The sequence below is a fragment of the Lithobates pipiens genome, unplaced genomic scaffold, assembly GCF_037356315.1.
Source record: "Lithobates pipiens isolate NorthernLeopardFrog02 unplaced genomic scaffold, aLitPip1_a1.2 Scaffold_13, whole genome shotgun sequence".
In the NCBI taxonomy this organism is placed as follows: domain Eukaryota; kingdom Metazoa; phylum Chordata; class Amphibia; order Anura; family Ranidae; genus Lithobates; species Lithobates pipiens.
The window spans coordinates 171,251,103-171,267,179 of record NW_027507718.1 but is presented as its reverse complement, the minus strand read 5'-3'; the positions used below and the strand labels follow the sequence as shown (position 1 = coordinate 171,267,179).

At 42.0% G+C, this 16,077-nt stretch overlaps 1 protein-coding gene across 5 annotated transcripts in view; it reads left to right on the top strand.

Annotated features, from left to right (window-relative positions):
• The window catches only part of ATP8B3 (ATPase phospholipid transporting 8B3), a 345,697-nt gene that overhangs the window by 209,054 nt on the left and 120,566 nt on the right, over positions 1–16,077 (top strand). For all 5 annotated transcript variants that reach the window (XM_077475865.1, XM_077475864.1, XM_077475862.1 and 2 more), the window contains 3 exons: positions 11,627–11,762; positions 11,987–12,263; positions 15,711–15,934. In XM_077475865.1, coding sequence (XP_077331991.1) covers positions 11,627–11,762; positions 11,987–12,263; positions 15,711–15,934 — 637 coding nt within the window. The remainder of the gene's footprint in view (positions 1–11,626; positions 11,763–11,986; positions 12,264–15,710; positions 15,935–16,077) is intronic.

Below are 16,077 nucleotides of genomic sequence, written 5' to 3'. Positions count from 1 at the left end.
GTGTTCCAATGGCCACAAATTTTCTAAAGGCCTCCGAGTCCACCAGTTTATATGGCGGTAGTTGGCGGGCTATCAGTTCTGACAAGCCAGCCGTCAACCGTTGGGCAAGAGGGTTATCCGGCGTCATCATTTTTTTACGCTCGAACATTAGGCCCATGGAAGTCTGCCTTTTTGCAGAAAAACGTGAGCTTGGCGTGATGGAAGGTGGAGTGGAGGACAATTGTGAGGAGAGAAGAGAAGGAGAAGTAGAAGACGAGGCTGGACGGTGAGAGCCTGGAGTGTGGCTTTGTGTGTTCCGTTGCTCCCACTGGGCTCGGTGATGGCAGCTCATGTGCCTTCTTAAGGCGGTCGTCCCTAGGTGAGTGTTGGGCTTACCGCGACTAATGTGTTGACTGCAAAGATTGCAGATGGCAACACTATTGTCAGCAGCGGACACGTTAAAAAAGCCCACACTGCGGAGCCATGTGCCGGCGTCCTGGGAGCGCCAGATGTGACCGTACATGGTCGATGACTCGCTCCTGATAAATTAGCAGTCTGCTTTGTCCCTCCTGTGCAATGTAAGTTATTCCTGCTTCTCCTCCCTATCTGATGGTCCATATCTCCCTCTGAACTCCCCTCCTCTTCCTCTCTTGTGGGCACCCACGTGACATCACTAGACACGTCATCATCAACGTCACCTTCCCCACCGATATAAGTAGAGATCTCGGAGTAGGCAGCAACACCGGGGACCAACCTCCTCCTTCGGCTGATCTGGGTACAGTCGTCAGACTGCTGAGTGGCGGTTGTTGCTACCTCCTCTTCCTGATCCAATGCCAAGAGTGGCTGCGCATCACAAATGTCTTGATATGGATCGGAAAATAATTCCTGTGACTCAAGCGGAAGGTATGTGGTGGTGGTGTTGCTGGTGGTAGTGTCTTTGGGGGTGCACATAGCAGAGAGTGAAGAAGAGGGTGCAGATCGAGAGGATGAGGAGGGTGCAGAAGAGTAAGGCTGAGTGAGCCACTCAACCAATTCTGGTGCTTCCTTTGACGTAATCGCCCGCACCTTCTGCAATTTCCCACTTTGGCTCAAGCCTGTTGCTCCTGCCCTACCCCTACCACCCCTGCGGAATGGCCTGCCTCTTCCTCTGCCTGTCATTTTTTAAATGACCCTCTGACAAAACTCTCTAGAGACGTGCAGTATGTATGTGGAAGAAGGTATATAACACCCCGCTTCAATCTGTTGTTTTTGGGGGCCACTGGTCTATCACACCAGTTACAATACTTTTTTTTTGGATTGCGTTTGTCACTCTTTGTAGTATCACTGCATAACCGCTCAGCAGTCACAATGCTGCACAGTGGAAATGCACTATACTATGCTTTCTGTATGTGCAAGTTTTTTATACGTGTATTACACAACTATATACTGCACACCAAATAGTACACCCTTACCAGTCCTTATAAGGACCTTTGTGGAACTAGTAGGTTGTGATTAGCAGACTGTACCTCACTCGACCCTATATACTGTACTACGCTATACCTTACCAGTCCTTAGAAGTACCTTTGTGGAACTAGTAGGTTGTGAATAGCAGACTGTACCTCACTCAACCCTATATACTGTAGTACGCTATACCTTACCAGTCCTTAGAAGGACCTTTGTGGAACTAGTAGGTTGTGATTAGCAGACTGTACCTCAGTCCCTATACTGATAAAGGACTGCTGCAGAATAGGGCAGCAGTCAGCAGTAGTTCACCTCAACCCTATATATTGTGGACCTATACCAGTCCTTAAGGATTAGCAGACTGTACCTCACTCAACCCTATATACTCTAGTACGCTATACCTTGCCAGTCCTTAGAAGGACCTTTGTGGAACTAGTAGGTTGTGATTAGCAGACTGTACCTCAGTCCCTATACTCATAAAGGACTGCTGCAGAATAGGGCAGCAGCCAGCAGTAGTGCACCTCAACCCTATATATTGTGGACCTATACCAGTCCTTAAGGATTAGCAGACTGTACCTCACTCAACCCTATATACTCTAGTATGCTATACCTTACCAGTCCTTAGAAGGACCTTTGTGGAACTAGTAGGTTGTGATTAGCAGACTGTACCTCAGTCCCTATACTGATAAAGGACTGCTGCAGAATAGGGCAGCAGTCAGCAGTAGTGCACCTCAACCCTAAATATTGTGGACCTATACCAGTCCTTAAGGATTAGCAGACTGTACCTCACTCAACCCTATATCCTCTAGTACGCTATACCTTACCAGTTCTTATAAGGACCTTTGTGGAACTAGTAGGTTGTGATTAGCAGACTGTACCTCCCTTAACCCTATATACTGTAGTACACTATACCTTACCAGTCCTTATAAGGACCTTTGTGGAACTAGTAGGTTGTGATTAGCAGACTGTACCTCAGTCCCTGTACTGATAAAGGACTGCTGCAGAATAGGGCAGCAGTCAGCAGTAGTGCACCTCAACCCTATATATTGTGGACCTATACCAGTCCTTAAGGATTAGCAGACTGTACCTCACTCAACCCTATATACTCTAGTACGCTATACCTTACCAGTCCTTAGAAGGACCTTTGTGGAACTAGTAGGTTGTGATTAGCAGACTGTTCCTCAGTCCCTATACTCATAAAGGACTGCTGCAGAATAGGGCAGCAGTCAGCAGTAGTGCACCTCAACCCTATATATTGTGGACCTATACCAGTCCTTAAGGATTAGCAGACTGTACCTCACTCAACCCTATATACTCTAGTACGCTATACCTTACCAGTCCTTAGAAGGACCTTTCTGGAACTAGTAGGTTGTGATTAGCAGACTGTTCCTCAGTCCCTATACTCATAAAGGACTGCTGCAGAATAGGGCAGCAGTCAGCAGTAGTGCACCTCAACCCTATATATTGTGGGCATATACCAGTCCTTAAGGATTAGCAGACTGTACCTCACTCAACCCTATATACTCTAGTACGCTATACCTTACCAGTCCTTAGAAGGACCTTTGTGGAACTAGTAGGTTGTGATTAGCAGACTGTTCCTCAGTCCCTATACTGATAAAGGACTGCTGCAGAATAGGGCAGCAGTCAGCAGTAGTGCACCTCAACCCTATATATTGTGGGCCTATACCAGTCCTTAAGGATTAGCAGACTGTACCTCACTCAACCCTATATCCTCTAGTATGCTATACCTTACCAGTCCTTATAATGACCTTTGTGGAACTAGTAGGTTGTGATTAGCAGACTGTACCTCACTCAACCCTATATACTGTAGTACGCTATACCTTACCAGTCCTTAGAAGGACCTTTGTGGAACTAGTAGGTTGTGATTAGCAGACTGTACCTCAGTCCCTATACTCATAAAGGACTACTGCAGCAGAAGGGCAGCAGTCAAGTATAATATTCTTTCTATATTTGGAAGAAAGAATATTATACGTGTACAACCCTATTACCATACCAGTCCTGAAAAGGACCTTTGTGGACCTAATAGTAACAGCTACTGATTAAACTGACTGTCCCTCACTGCCACACTCAGCTTCCTGTCTGTCCCTATTTAAACTGACAAAACACAGACTGCTGCAACAAAAACTTGAATAGCACTCAAAACTATATCCTGTACTACTACACCATACCAGTCCTGAAAAGGACTTTTGTGGACCTAATAGTAACAGCTAATGATTAAACTGACTGCACCTCTCTGCAACACACAGCATCCTATCTGTCCCTCTCTCAGCACTGACAAAAGACAATCTTCTGCAACAATGACTTGAATAGCAGTGCCTCAAACCTATATCCTGAACTACACCTATACCATACCCGTCCTTAAAAGAACTTTTGTGGACCTAATAGCTAGCGATTTGGGTCACTGCAGTCTCTCCCTGCTCCACACAGCAACCTCTCCCTATAGTGACAGTAGAAAGAATGTAAAATGGCCACTGGATCGGGTCTATTTATAACATAGGGGGAATGTCCAAGTGTCCATGTGCTGTAATGTCTCAATTGGCTGTCCTGTACCCCATGATGGATGTGTCATCATAGGTCAAAGTTCTTTTACACAGTAAACACGTAAGTCCGCCGGGCGAACAGCGGCAATAGTCCGCCGATCGGGCGGACCGCGAACAGCCAAAATTCGCCACGAACCGACCGCCGGGCGAACAGTTCACCCATCCCTACCTAGGAACAAGGTAAGTAACTTTCCCAGAATTCTGCAATGCAATCCCGAGCGTGGCTTAGGGTTACCGCTTTTGGTAATGAAAATTCACCCCGAGCCAAACTCGGGATTACCACCAGGGAGGTTAAAATTGAGAGAAGCTTTGGGATCAGTGCGTTCCCCTGCTATACAGTGTCTCAGCATTCTGTGAATGTTATCAACAATCCATTCAATTATACAATGCGAGTATATCTGTACCAGATCTGACACCAGCCTGAAAGGATAGGGAGCTAATTTCAGGGATTAGGTGGTGCAGGGGAGGTGGGCATTCAAACTTGGAGACAAGCACCAGAATTGGTTGAGTGGCTCACTCAGCCTTACTCTTCTGCACCCTCCTCATCCTCTCGATCTGCACCCTCTTCTTCACTCTCTGGGGAACATTCTCAAGCTCAGAGCGGCATTAAAGGCACTGACACCTTTTTCCCCCCGGTGGATAGGTACAAGGGCCCTCCTATGTCTAAACAACAGGGTAGCACTTGCATATCTCCAGAGGCAGGGAAACAAAGAGTCTTAAACTTTTGAAAGAAGTTTGCCAAACCATCAAGTGGGCTCAACAGCATATACTGGATTTTCGGGCAGAATATCTCCCAGCAGTTCAAAATCAGCTTCTTCTGTCAAGAAATTAATGGTCTATCAGTCAAGTGGTCTTTGGTCCCATGAGGCTGTGGGACCATTCACACAGCATAACGCAGCTTAGCAGTGGAACGCTGGCTGTGAAGCTGCAGGGAGTCATATCCGGCTTCCCATACTAAACATGCTGGCACCAGGGACCCAAAAATCAAAGTAGAACTGGCCCAGATGAGGGTGGTGCTGGATCCTTGGACAGCTAAGTGTCCTTTTATTAAAAGATCCTCTTAATTAATACCATATTGGTTCTTATTTATGTAGTGTGTGCCACCTTAAAATTGGAACAGCCTGTGGTTTCCACTGGTGATGTTCTGGTCTGGGATCTTTGAGAAGCCCTGAGATACTAGAAAACCTTTCTAGTATACTCCTCATTTGATGGTGGTTTGTATGGAGAGGAGAAAACTTCTAATACTGTTAAACTGTTAATTCTTGTAAATGTTTTACTGATTAATACCCATTTGGGGAGGCCTTAATCAAGAAATGGGCCATTCCCAATTGTTGGTACAGAGATTTCCCATCATAATAAAACACTGATCATACATGTGGAGGATTTACTAGTGTTTGAGAATCCCATTGACAAACATTTGTAAAACCTTTACAAATTACAGGCATACCCCATTTTTAAGTACGCAATGGGGTTTATTTAATAAAGCTGGAAAGTGCAAAATCAAGCTTACTTCTGCATAGAAACCAATGAGCTTCTAACCCCAGCTTGTTCAATTAACCACTTAAGGACCGCCGCATGGCAATGTACGTCGGCACAATGGCACCGACAGGCACAAGCACGTACATGTACGTGCCTGCCTTCCAGCGGTTGGGGGGCCCGATTGGACCCCCTCCTGCTGGATGCGGCGGTCCGTTTCGCTTCAGGAGCGATCTGGGATGAGGGGATGGCCATTGGTTTCTGGCCATCCCCTCTCGATCGCTCATGGTGAATGAGAAGCTTCCCCCGCTGTGTATTGTAAACACAGGCAGGGAGGAAGTGATGTCATTCTCCTCGGGGCGGTCTTTTTGACCGGACTGTGAGGAGAACAGAGAAAGTAGGTGCACCATACACTACACTGACATGTAGGTACACATAGGCACACAAAGCGCTAGGTACCCCCATATATATTACCCAATAATGGTTTTAACCCCCTGATTGCCCCTAGTTAACCCTTTCACCCCCTTTTGCCAGTGTCACTAAGTGATCGTTTTTCTGATCGCTGCATTAGTGTCACTGGTGCCGCTAGGTAGCTAGTTATTTTTTTAGGTTCACCGCCAGGTTTTTATAGCGCTAGGTACCCCCATATACTACCCAATAACGGTTTTAACCCCCTGATTGCACCTAGTTAACCCTTTTACCCCCTTTTGCCAGTATCACTAAGCAATCATTTTTCTGATTGCTGCATTAGTGTCACTGGTGCCGCTAAGTAGCTAGTTATTTTTTTAGGTTCAGGTTCACCGCCAGGTTTTTATAGCGCTAGGTACCCCCATATACTACCCAATAATGGTTTTAACACCCTGATTGCCCCTAGTTAACCCTTTCACCCCCTTTTGCCAGTGTCACTAAGCGATCGTTTTTCTGATCGCTGCATTAGTGTCACTGGTGCCGCTAGGTAGCTAGTTATTTTTTTAGGTTCACCGCCAGGTTTTTATAGCGCTAGGTACCCCCATATACTACCCAATAACGGTTTTAACCCCCTGATTGCCCCTAGTTAACCCTTTCACCCCCTTTTGCCAGTGTCACTAAGCAATCGTTTTTATGATCGCTGCATTAGTGTCACTGGTGCCGCTAGGTAGCTAGTTATTTTTTTAGGTTCACCACCAGGTTTTTATTGCCGCTAGGTACCCCCATATACTACCCAATAATGGTTTTAACCCCCTGATTGCCCCTAGTTAACCCTTTGACCAGCGATCACTGTATAAGTGCCACTGGTGACGCTGGTTAGCCAGCTAGTTATTTAGGTTCCCCGACAGGTTTTTATATAGCGCCAGGGACCCCCATATACTATCTAATAAAGATTTTAACCCCCTGATTGCCCCTATTTAACCCTTTCACAAGTGATCACCGTATAAGTGTTATGGGTGACTCTGGTTAGTTAGTTTGCTTTTTATAGCATCAGGGCACCCACCATTTATTACCCAATAAAGGTTTAACCTCCTGATCACCCGGCAGGTGATATCAATTAGGTTTTAGGGTCAGGGTCTGCGTCGCCCCAGGCAGCGCTAGGTTAGTGCCAGTACCGCTAACACCCACACGCAAAGCATAAACCTCCCGTAGTGGTATAGAATCTGAACAGATCAATATCTGATCTGATCAGATCTATACTAGCGTCCCCAGCAGTTTAGGGTTCCAAAAAAACACATTGTTAGCGGGATCAGCCCAGATACCTGCTGGCACCTGCATTTTGCCCCTCCGCCCAGCCCACCCAAGTGCAGTATCGATCGATCACTGTCACTTACAAAACACTAAACACATAACTGCAGCGTTCGCAGAGTCAGGCCTGATCCCTGCGATCGCTAACAGTTTTTTTGGTAGCGTTTTATATTTAAATCCTGAAGGCAGTGCTTGGTTTTCGGGGTCCCGTACGTGGTTAGGCTCCCAAAAAGTCCCCCACATGTGGTATCCCCGTACTTGGGAGAAGCAGCAGAATTTATTTTGGGGTGTAATTTCACTTATGCCCATAGCATGTGTGAGCAATATATCATTTAGTGACAACTTTGTGCAAAAAAAAAAAAAAATGTAATATTCCTGCAACTTGTGGCAAAATATAAAATATTTCATGGACTCAACATGCCTCTCAGTAAATAGCTTGGGGTGTCTACTTTCCAAAATTGGGTCATTTGGGGGATTTTGTGCTATTTTGGCATTTTATGGCCTTCGAAACTGTGATAGGTAGTGAGGAGTGAAATCTGCACCCTTAGAAACCCTGAAGGCAGTGATTGGTTTTCGGGGTCCCGTACGCGGCTAGACTCCCAAAAAGTCCCACATATGTGGTATCCCCGTACTCAGGAGAAGCAGCAGAATATATTTTGGGGTGCAATTCCACATATAACTATGGCATGTGTGAGCAATATATCATTTAGTGACAACTTTTTGTAAACTTTTTTTTTTTGTGTCATTATTCAATCACTTGGGACAAAAAAAAAATATTCAATGGGCTCAACATGCCCTTCAGCAATTTCCTTGGGGTGTCTACTTTCCAAAATGGGGTCATGGGGGGGGGGGTGTACTGCCCTGCCATTTTAGCACCTCAAGAAATGAGGTAGGCAGTCATAAATTAAAAGCTGTGTAAATTCCAGAAAATGTACTCTAGTTTGTAGACGCTATAACTTTTGCGCAAACCAATAAATATACGCTTATTGACATTTTTTTTACTAAAGACATGTGGCTGAATAAATTTTGCCCTAAATGTTTGACTAAAATTGAGTTTATTCGATTTTTCTTATAACAAAAAGTAGAAAATATATATTTTTTCAAAATTATTGGTCTTTTTCCATTTATATCGCAAAAAATAAAAATCGCAGAGGCAATCAAATACCATCAAAAGAAAGCTCTATTTGTGGGAAGAAAAGGACGCAAATTTCGTTTGGGTACAACATTGCATGACCGCGCAATTACCAGTTAAAGCAGTGCAGTGCGAAATTGTAAAAAGACCTCTGGTCCTTAGGCTGACAATTGGTCCAGGGCTGAAGTGGTTAAGCTTTGGTAATACAACCTGGAAGCTCATTGGTTTCTATGCAGAAGTGAGCCTGATTTTTCACATTCTAGCTTTAGTAAATAAACCCCATTATGTACTTAAAAGTGGGGTATGCCTGTATTATTTTTGCTAGCAGGCCCTGCTTTGTAACCTGCCACAGCAATAATGTCACTCTGTCAAACCTTAAGGTAATAGACTAAACTTATGTCACAGGATCAGCTAAAATCCTTACTAATGCTGTGTTTGTAGAGTGCGATTCAGATCAACACTATTGCATTGATGGTTTACATGACATCATCCATCTTATTTCCCTAATTAGTCTCCTGTTTGTGAATATGCAGAGAACTCTTTGACTGAAATTTTGGTCTGAAGAACAGCAATGTAAAAAATGCTTATTGTGTATGCCTTTTGATGATGAATGGCTCTTTGGTTCTTCCTTGGATATGATCATAAAGGATGCCACTGGGAGTAGAAGAACCCTTTTGCCCCAGAAGAAGAAGCCTAAGCCAAAAACTGGGAAGACTTCTTCCACCTCTTAGGCCAAGAATAGTTACTTTAATTACTCCTAGGCTCCAAGGCCAGACCCAAGCCAGGAGCCTAATTCAATTAATTTGTTAATCCCCACACTAATAAAAGCTAGGAAGTCTACTTCCCACAAGGTCTAACATAACACATAGGGGTTTATTTACTAAAGGCAAATAGACTCTACTGTTCTGCAAGTGCACTTGCTCCAAAGCTTAGTAAATGATGTAAAGCTTCACTTTACAAAGAATACCCAATCATATGCAAGGGAAAAAAAAGAAGCATTTTAGCTTGCACATGATTGTATGATGAAAGGCAACAGAGCTTCCTCTCATTTGCTAAGCTCTGGATCAACTGGACTTGCAAAGTGCACAGTCTGTTTGCCTTTAGGAAATCAACCCCATAAAAGGCTTACTTTGTTTAGTGAGAAAAAAAATTGACTTTACTTCAGGAAATACTCTGTGGGAAGAATTCTAAACTATTTGCATTCAGACCTGGATCTAAACTTGGCCCTGATTATTAATAAGGGGTAATCTCAACCTTTGCACCCTTATTTCAAACACAGTTTAGCCTCCATTTTGTTCAGTCAAGACTGTAAAGCTACCTGTGACTCCATGGGATTTTAACTTGGTTCTTTCAACTCTTTAAAGACTGCCTTTGAACCTTTTTGGAATATTCCCCTTTCTACTCTCACCCACAAAGTTTATTTCTTTGTTGCCATCACCTCTTCAAGGCATGAGTCTGAATTGGCAGCCTTGAGCTTTAAAGTACCCTATCTGGTCTTACAGAAGGATAAGGTAGTGTTGATGTCTATAGTTGTTGGCCTTTCACCTTAACCAGTTAATTTTTTCCATCTTTCTGGCCAGTTCCAGTGCATCAAAATGACATTTTTCTTCACTTCCTGGGTGTAGTTCATGTTGTGTGGTTTTACATTTCAGCCACAGCTTCAAAAAAAAACTGACTCTCTTTCTTTTCATTTATTTTAGTTTTTTCTTGTCCCACCATTTCACAGCAGTGAGAGATCAAGCTTATGGTCTTAAGGACAAGGTTCCATCCTTTCCTCTCATGGTGCGCTCTACTAGGTCTAAGAATTTTTCTTGGGATTTTGGGCATCAGACAACTGTTTCCCAAATTTGCAAGGTTGCCACCTGGTCTTCTGCTCACACCTTCTCTAAGGCCTCATTCAGACGAGGCGGATCCGCTTCCATTTAGGCCTCCTCTGTCCGCCAGCTCAGCGAGAGATCTCTCCATTGATCTCCACTGAGCCGGCGGATGACAGGTCCCTCTCTGCTCATTGAGTGGGGAGGGGCTTGTCGAGCGTTGCTGGATTCTATGGGGAGATTTGATGAAAAAGGACAGCATTTTCATCAGATCTCATCCGATCCGCCCGCGACGGAACCGGACGTAGGGCCATCCGTCTGCTTTTGGTGGATCGGACAGGGTCGGATGTCAGCAGACATGTCACCGCTGACATCCGTTGCTCCATAGACCAGCATGGAGCACCCGTTCAGGTCTGCTGTCAAAACTTCTAATCTGAATCCTGTGTTCCTGAATGAAAGTGAGGTCTCATCTCACTGTGTTTGTGATTTACTCCTCACACTCAGGCTGCTTTTCTACAAAAGTTGCATGCTGGGAGTGGGAAGGGTTTTAGCTGTTTGATGAATTACTTATTTGTTTACCAGTGTCCAGTTCCTTTCGAGGCAGCAATATAATCCAATTCTCTCAGAATAACCAAATCATGTGTCACTTAGGGTACTTAGGGTACTTAGGGATTTTATGGTACAACAATTCTGTTTCTTTAGTAAAATAGGAAAAGGTAAAGACCTCTGTTATATTATTATTACTGCCCCAGTGTCGACAACTCCCCCAAATTCATTTTATACTGTCATAGGTTGTTAGGACAGAAGGTGATATGAAATTTCCTCCAAAAGGGTCACAGATAGAAAACAAATGGATGTTTTACCTTTTCTAAACTGTATCCAAAACAATAAAAAATGAAACTATTATTATTATTTTTATTATACAAAATGTATATAGCTCAAACAGTTTGTCCAATAGTTTGTGCAGTCCTTTACAAATTAAAGAGAGACAGTGCAGTTACAAAACAATGCAGAACATGACTGGGAGGGCTCTACTCATGACAGCTTACATTTTAAAAGGGAGGGGCAAGTAGTAAAGGATAGGAGAAGCTCTAAAGAAGTCCTGGAGGCACACATAGGAGGAGGTGACAAAAGAGCAGGAGATCCTGGGAGGGGCAAAGTGGACAGTTTAAGTGATATTTTTAGATGAGGGTGTTGTAGCTTGGGGCAGAATTGTGTATGTCTTTGTATGTTTTTAATATTTTGAATCATTTATGTTGGGTTTGAGGAAGCCAATGGAGAGATTGGTAGAGGGGGAAGCGGCCACTGAACAGTTGGTAAGGTGGGTGAGTCTAGCAACAGCATTCATGATAGACTAAAGGGGGAATAGCCTATGTAAGGGTAGACCAACAATAATGGAATTGCAATAGCTGAGGGTAGGGATAACCAGGTAGTGTATTAGTATCTTTAGGTGCTGGTTGGCTAGAGCTTTATTTATTGAACCGTGTTTTGTGTGTTTATCTAACCAGTGATATCCTAGATGACTGCTGGGAGAGCAGCAACTTTTCAGGGAGTGGGCAAAATCTTTTGGACATCAATGTATTCAAGAGACACAGAGAACATATTGGGCAGAGGGTAGCTCTTGTGGTCAGTGGAGGTTTCCTGGTAAGTTCTGTTTTGGGATTAATACATTTGCTTTCCAAACATTTACTTTCCATACATTTTCTTTCCTGTGACAATCTGATATTTATCAAATAGCATGGATTCTATTATAAAACTATTCCAAAAATACCAACTTTATTTATTTTTTTTAAGTAAAAAAGTAATTACTAGGTATTATCTTACGCTTCAAACAAACAGTGTTTTTTTTTGTTTGTTTTTTGTCACAGGGACAGATTTTAAAACCCAGTAAAAGTAAAAAGAGCAAGTGGCAACTTTTCCAAAAACTAGCAGAAGATTGCCATCGGAAAAAAGTGACTCCCAGTAAACAAGAAGAGATGATGAGAGAATATTCATTTGTAGACCTAGCTTCTCAGTGCCAAGCTGTCATATGCTGCAGGGTGACACCAAAGCAGAAAGCTATGATTGTACAGCTTGTGAGAAAACACAAGAAAGCCATAACCCTTGCTATTGGGGATGGGGCAAATGATGTAAATATGATTAAAAGTAAGTTTCGGTTTAATATTTTTGCTGTCTTTTTACCCTTTGGGTATTGATAAGAGAGTGGAGAGATAGATTTGTGATAGAGGTGGTTGATTGAAATATTGTGACAAACAGTGTAGGTAAGTGGTATACATACAGTGCATTTAGAAGAAAAGTACTGAACCTATTTTATTTCTTTCAGTACAATTGTCACAGGAACAGTAGTAACCGTTGTTATATTTTTCTTTTGCCTCCTGTTTCAGTAAAAACAGAAACTTAGCAATAAAATCTTGATAGCATTTCTTACCTTCAGTCTTGCACAGTTTCACAGCCCCTTGCCAGTACTTAAATAGCTTACTCTGATTGTGAGTTTCTAGCAGTGTACATTGAAATCTGTCAGATATAGCCCACCACATTTCTCTGGTTGCATCCAGTATCATCTAGCTATTTCCTCCCCACCCTCACTGTCCATGGCCTGCTCCTTCAGTCATTAAATAGCAGTTCTTTTATTCATGGATACTCAGCCGCATCATATGTAGATGTTAACTAGGGTGGTCTCCATAAAATTCTATCTGCCTAGGAACATCCACTCCTGTACATCACCTCACCAACCATGATCTGTCTGCATTACATAAAGAAACATGGAGACCGAGTGATAACATCGCTGGGTTTAAAATAAGATATGTAATAAAAACATGTATATTTAAATTTAATTTTAAAAAAATAATGCATTCCTGTGAAAGGAAATTAGAAAGGAGTGAGGAATAAAGGAGGGCAAAATATAAGTAGATTAAACTTTAATATCTAATTTTAGATTTTGGTTGAATATCTCAAAATGTTAATTAATGCAACTGAGGAGGAAATGGTAAAGAAACAAACTTTTTTTAATGCATTGTAAGCTCTGCTTTTTGTGCTTATGCTCTGACTAAGATGGCTGCTAGCACAATTAAGCAATAATCCAGGCAACATAAATCAGCGATCTACGTTATGTGCAAAGATCTTGCCTTTCCTCGAATCTACTTTTATAGAGTATGAATAGAGCATGCAAAATGACTGGATTCTACTCACTGAGTTTATATTAAGGAGTGTTCCTAACATGATCAGTGCCTGAACATGATCATCTCGTGCCTAGGGCAAAGGTGGCAAACTGCGCCTTCCCCCACCGCCCCCATCACCACCACTACAGTTAATTACACATGTCTTTTCAAGGCAAGAACATTTTTTAAATATTTATAAAAAGATAGATTTAACCCCTTCCTGCCATCTCCTCCTGGACCTTTAAGACCTTCTAAATTCTGGGAGGCGGAGGCGCCCATTTGTGTCATGCGACTGCTCTGACTGGCTGTCACAGCGTTCACATGATCAGAAAGCTCCCTGATCGCAAGCATGCATCGGGAGCTTTCTGGTCCCAGCCGGTAACTGTACTGGGAGCACGCAGGGCTCAGAAATATTTGCATTTGAGACACATATATGCAGCCTGCTGAGAGGTCACATATATATATATATATATATATATATATATATATATATATATATATATATACTAAAAACAGAATTCCCAGCCCCCCCCCCCCCCCCCCCATTTGTTATTGTTCTGCCCATTAAACTGATTGGGAGGACGAAGACACACATAAAATGACCCATTTTTGGAAAGTGGACACTCCAAGGTGATGTAATTTTTGCCACAATATTTTGGCAGTGAAGAAACGAGATGAAATTCAAGCTTTTACCCCTTCGCTGCCAGAGCCATTTTTGCATTGTTCTCACACATCTTTTAAAAAATTATGTTAGGTAGAAAACAAGTAATAAACCCTCAAATAGTATATATTTTCTTAAAACAGACACCAGGTAGAATAAAATAGTGGTAGCTCCAATTTTTTATGTCATACAATATTTGTGCAATCGTTTATCAAGTACAGAACTTCATACGCTACACAAATACACTACAAATACACTAAACTTTATTTTAGGGCACACAAGTGCAATACATCACTTATAAAAATGAGGTTTTACCAAATAAATTGATACCGAGCATCCAAAGCTTTAAATTTGTGCACTCCTACAAAATAACAGCAAACTTTTGCACCCTATATTTTCTATAAATACACCACAACAGACAGAGGGGGTTATTTACGATAGGCAAATCCACTTTGTGCTTGGAAGTGCAGTCGCTCTAAATCTAAGGGGTAGATCTGAAATGAGTGGAAGCTCTGCTGATTTTATCATCCAATCATGTGCAAGCTAAAATTTCGTTTTTTATTTTCCTTGCATGACCCCCTCGGATCGGGAGCGACTTTACTTCCAAGTGCACTTGCAGTGCAAAGTGGATTTTCCTTTAGTAAATAACCCTCAAAGTGTTAGAAGTCCTGTACGGTTGCTTTATTGCAATGCTTTATTGAGTAATTGGTATGTTTACAGAAGATAATCTTTATATTAGGTTCTCTGTGGACTTTAAATGAAATACAAATGTGAGTGACTTAATCAGTTACAATCATTTTTATTTGTACCCTGCTTAAGTGATTGGGATCCCAAGACCATGTTGATCCCAAGAGCCCAAGACCATGGGATCCTATCATTTCTGTGAAGTGGCTAGATACAAAGGGGCTGTTTAACTAAAACTGGAGAATGCAAAATCTGGTGCAGCTCTGCTTAGAATCCAATCAGCTTCCAATTTTTATTGTCAAAGCTTAGCTGAACAAGCTGAAGTTAGAAGCGGATTGACTACCATGCACAGCTGCATCCGATTCTGGATGCTCCAGTTTTAGTAAATCAACTCCACCATTCCAACATTAGAAGAATTTAACAGATTCTGAGTGTAATGAAGTGGCAGAGGAGAAACTGAATCTGGTATGTAAGACACATAGGGGTTTATTTACTAAAGGAAAATCCACTTTGCACTGTAGATCCAAGAGCTTGCACATGATTGGATAATAAATTCAGCAGAGCTTCCACTAATTTCAGATCTACCCCTTAGATTTAGAGCGACTGCACTTCCAAGTGCAATTGCAGTGCAAAGTGGATTTGCCTTTTGTAAATAACCTCCATAATCTTTTTTGATTTTTTTAATAAACTGCAAGATACGATTACTTTTAATTATATTTTGATTCCTGGGTCAAATTTTGTATTTAATTAGTAAGTTTCAATATATAATGCACAATTTTCAACATATACTGTTGGAACCTACTGCATTTTAAGCAGTAACAATACATTTCACTATTTAATTTTGTTCATGCTATCAAATTTATGAAATTACAGTTCTTTTAAGGCTATTTATTTTTCTTTTTGAAGGTTTTATTGGCAATGGACAAAAAAATCTCCCTTAAAGTGGATCTTTTTAATATGAAGTTAGGGTATTACGTCCTTGCCTTAATAAATAAGTTTGACTGTTCTTTTGTGACTCTTGTTATAGTATTGCAAACCATGATAAAGTAAGAGTTCCCCTTCTTAGCTAACATTATTCTCTTTTCTCAGCTGCTCACATTGGAGTTGGTATCAGTGGTTTGGAAGGAACACAAGCTGTCCAGTCCAGTGATTATGCTTTGGCTCAGTTTTCTTATCTTCAGCGCCTTCTACTTATTCATGGACGGTGGTCCTACCTTCGTATTGCAATGTTTCTGAGATATTTCTTCTACAAGGCATCGGCCAGTGTTTTCTGCCATGTGTTATATGCATATTTTAATGGATATACAGCTCTGGTATTTATTATTGAAATCTAAATAATACTATTGTAAGAACTGTAATTGTGTGAGAAATGATATTTAGTCTGTTTATTATCTGGGGACATATAAGGTGGACAATAGGGAGAGAGAAACACGTACATTGTCATTGCTGACCTGTC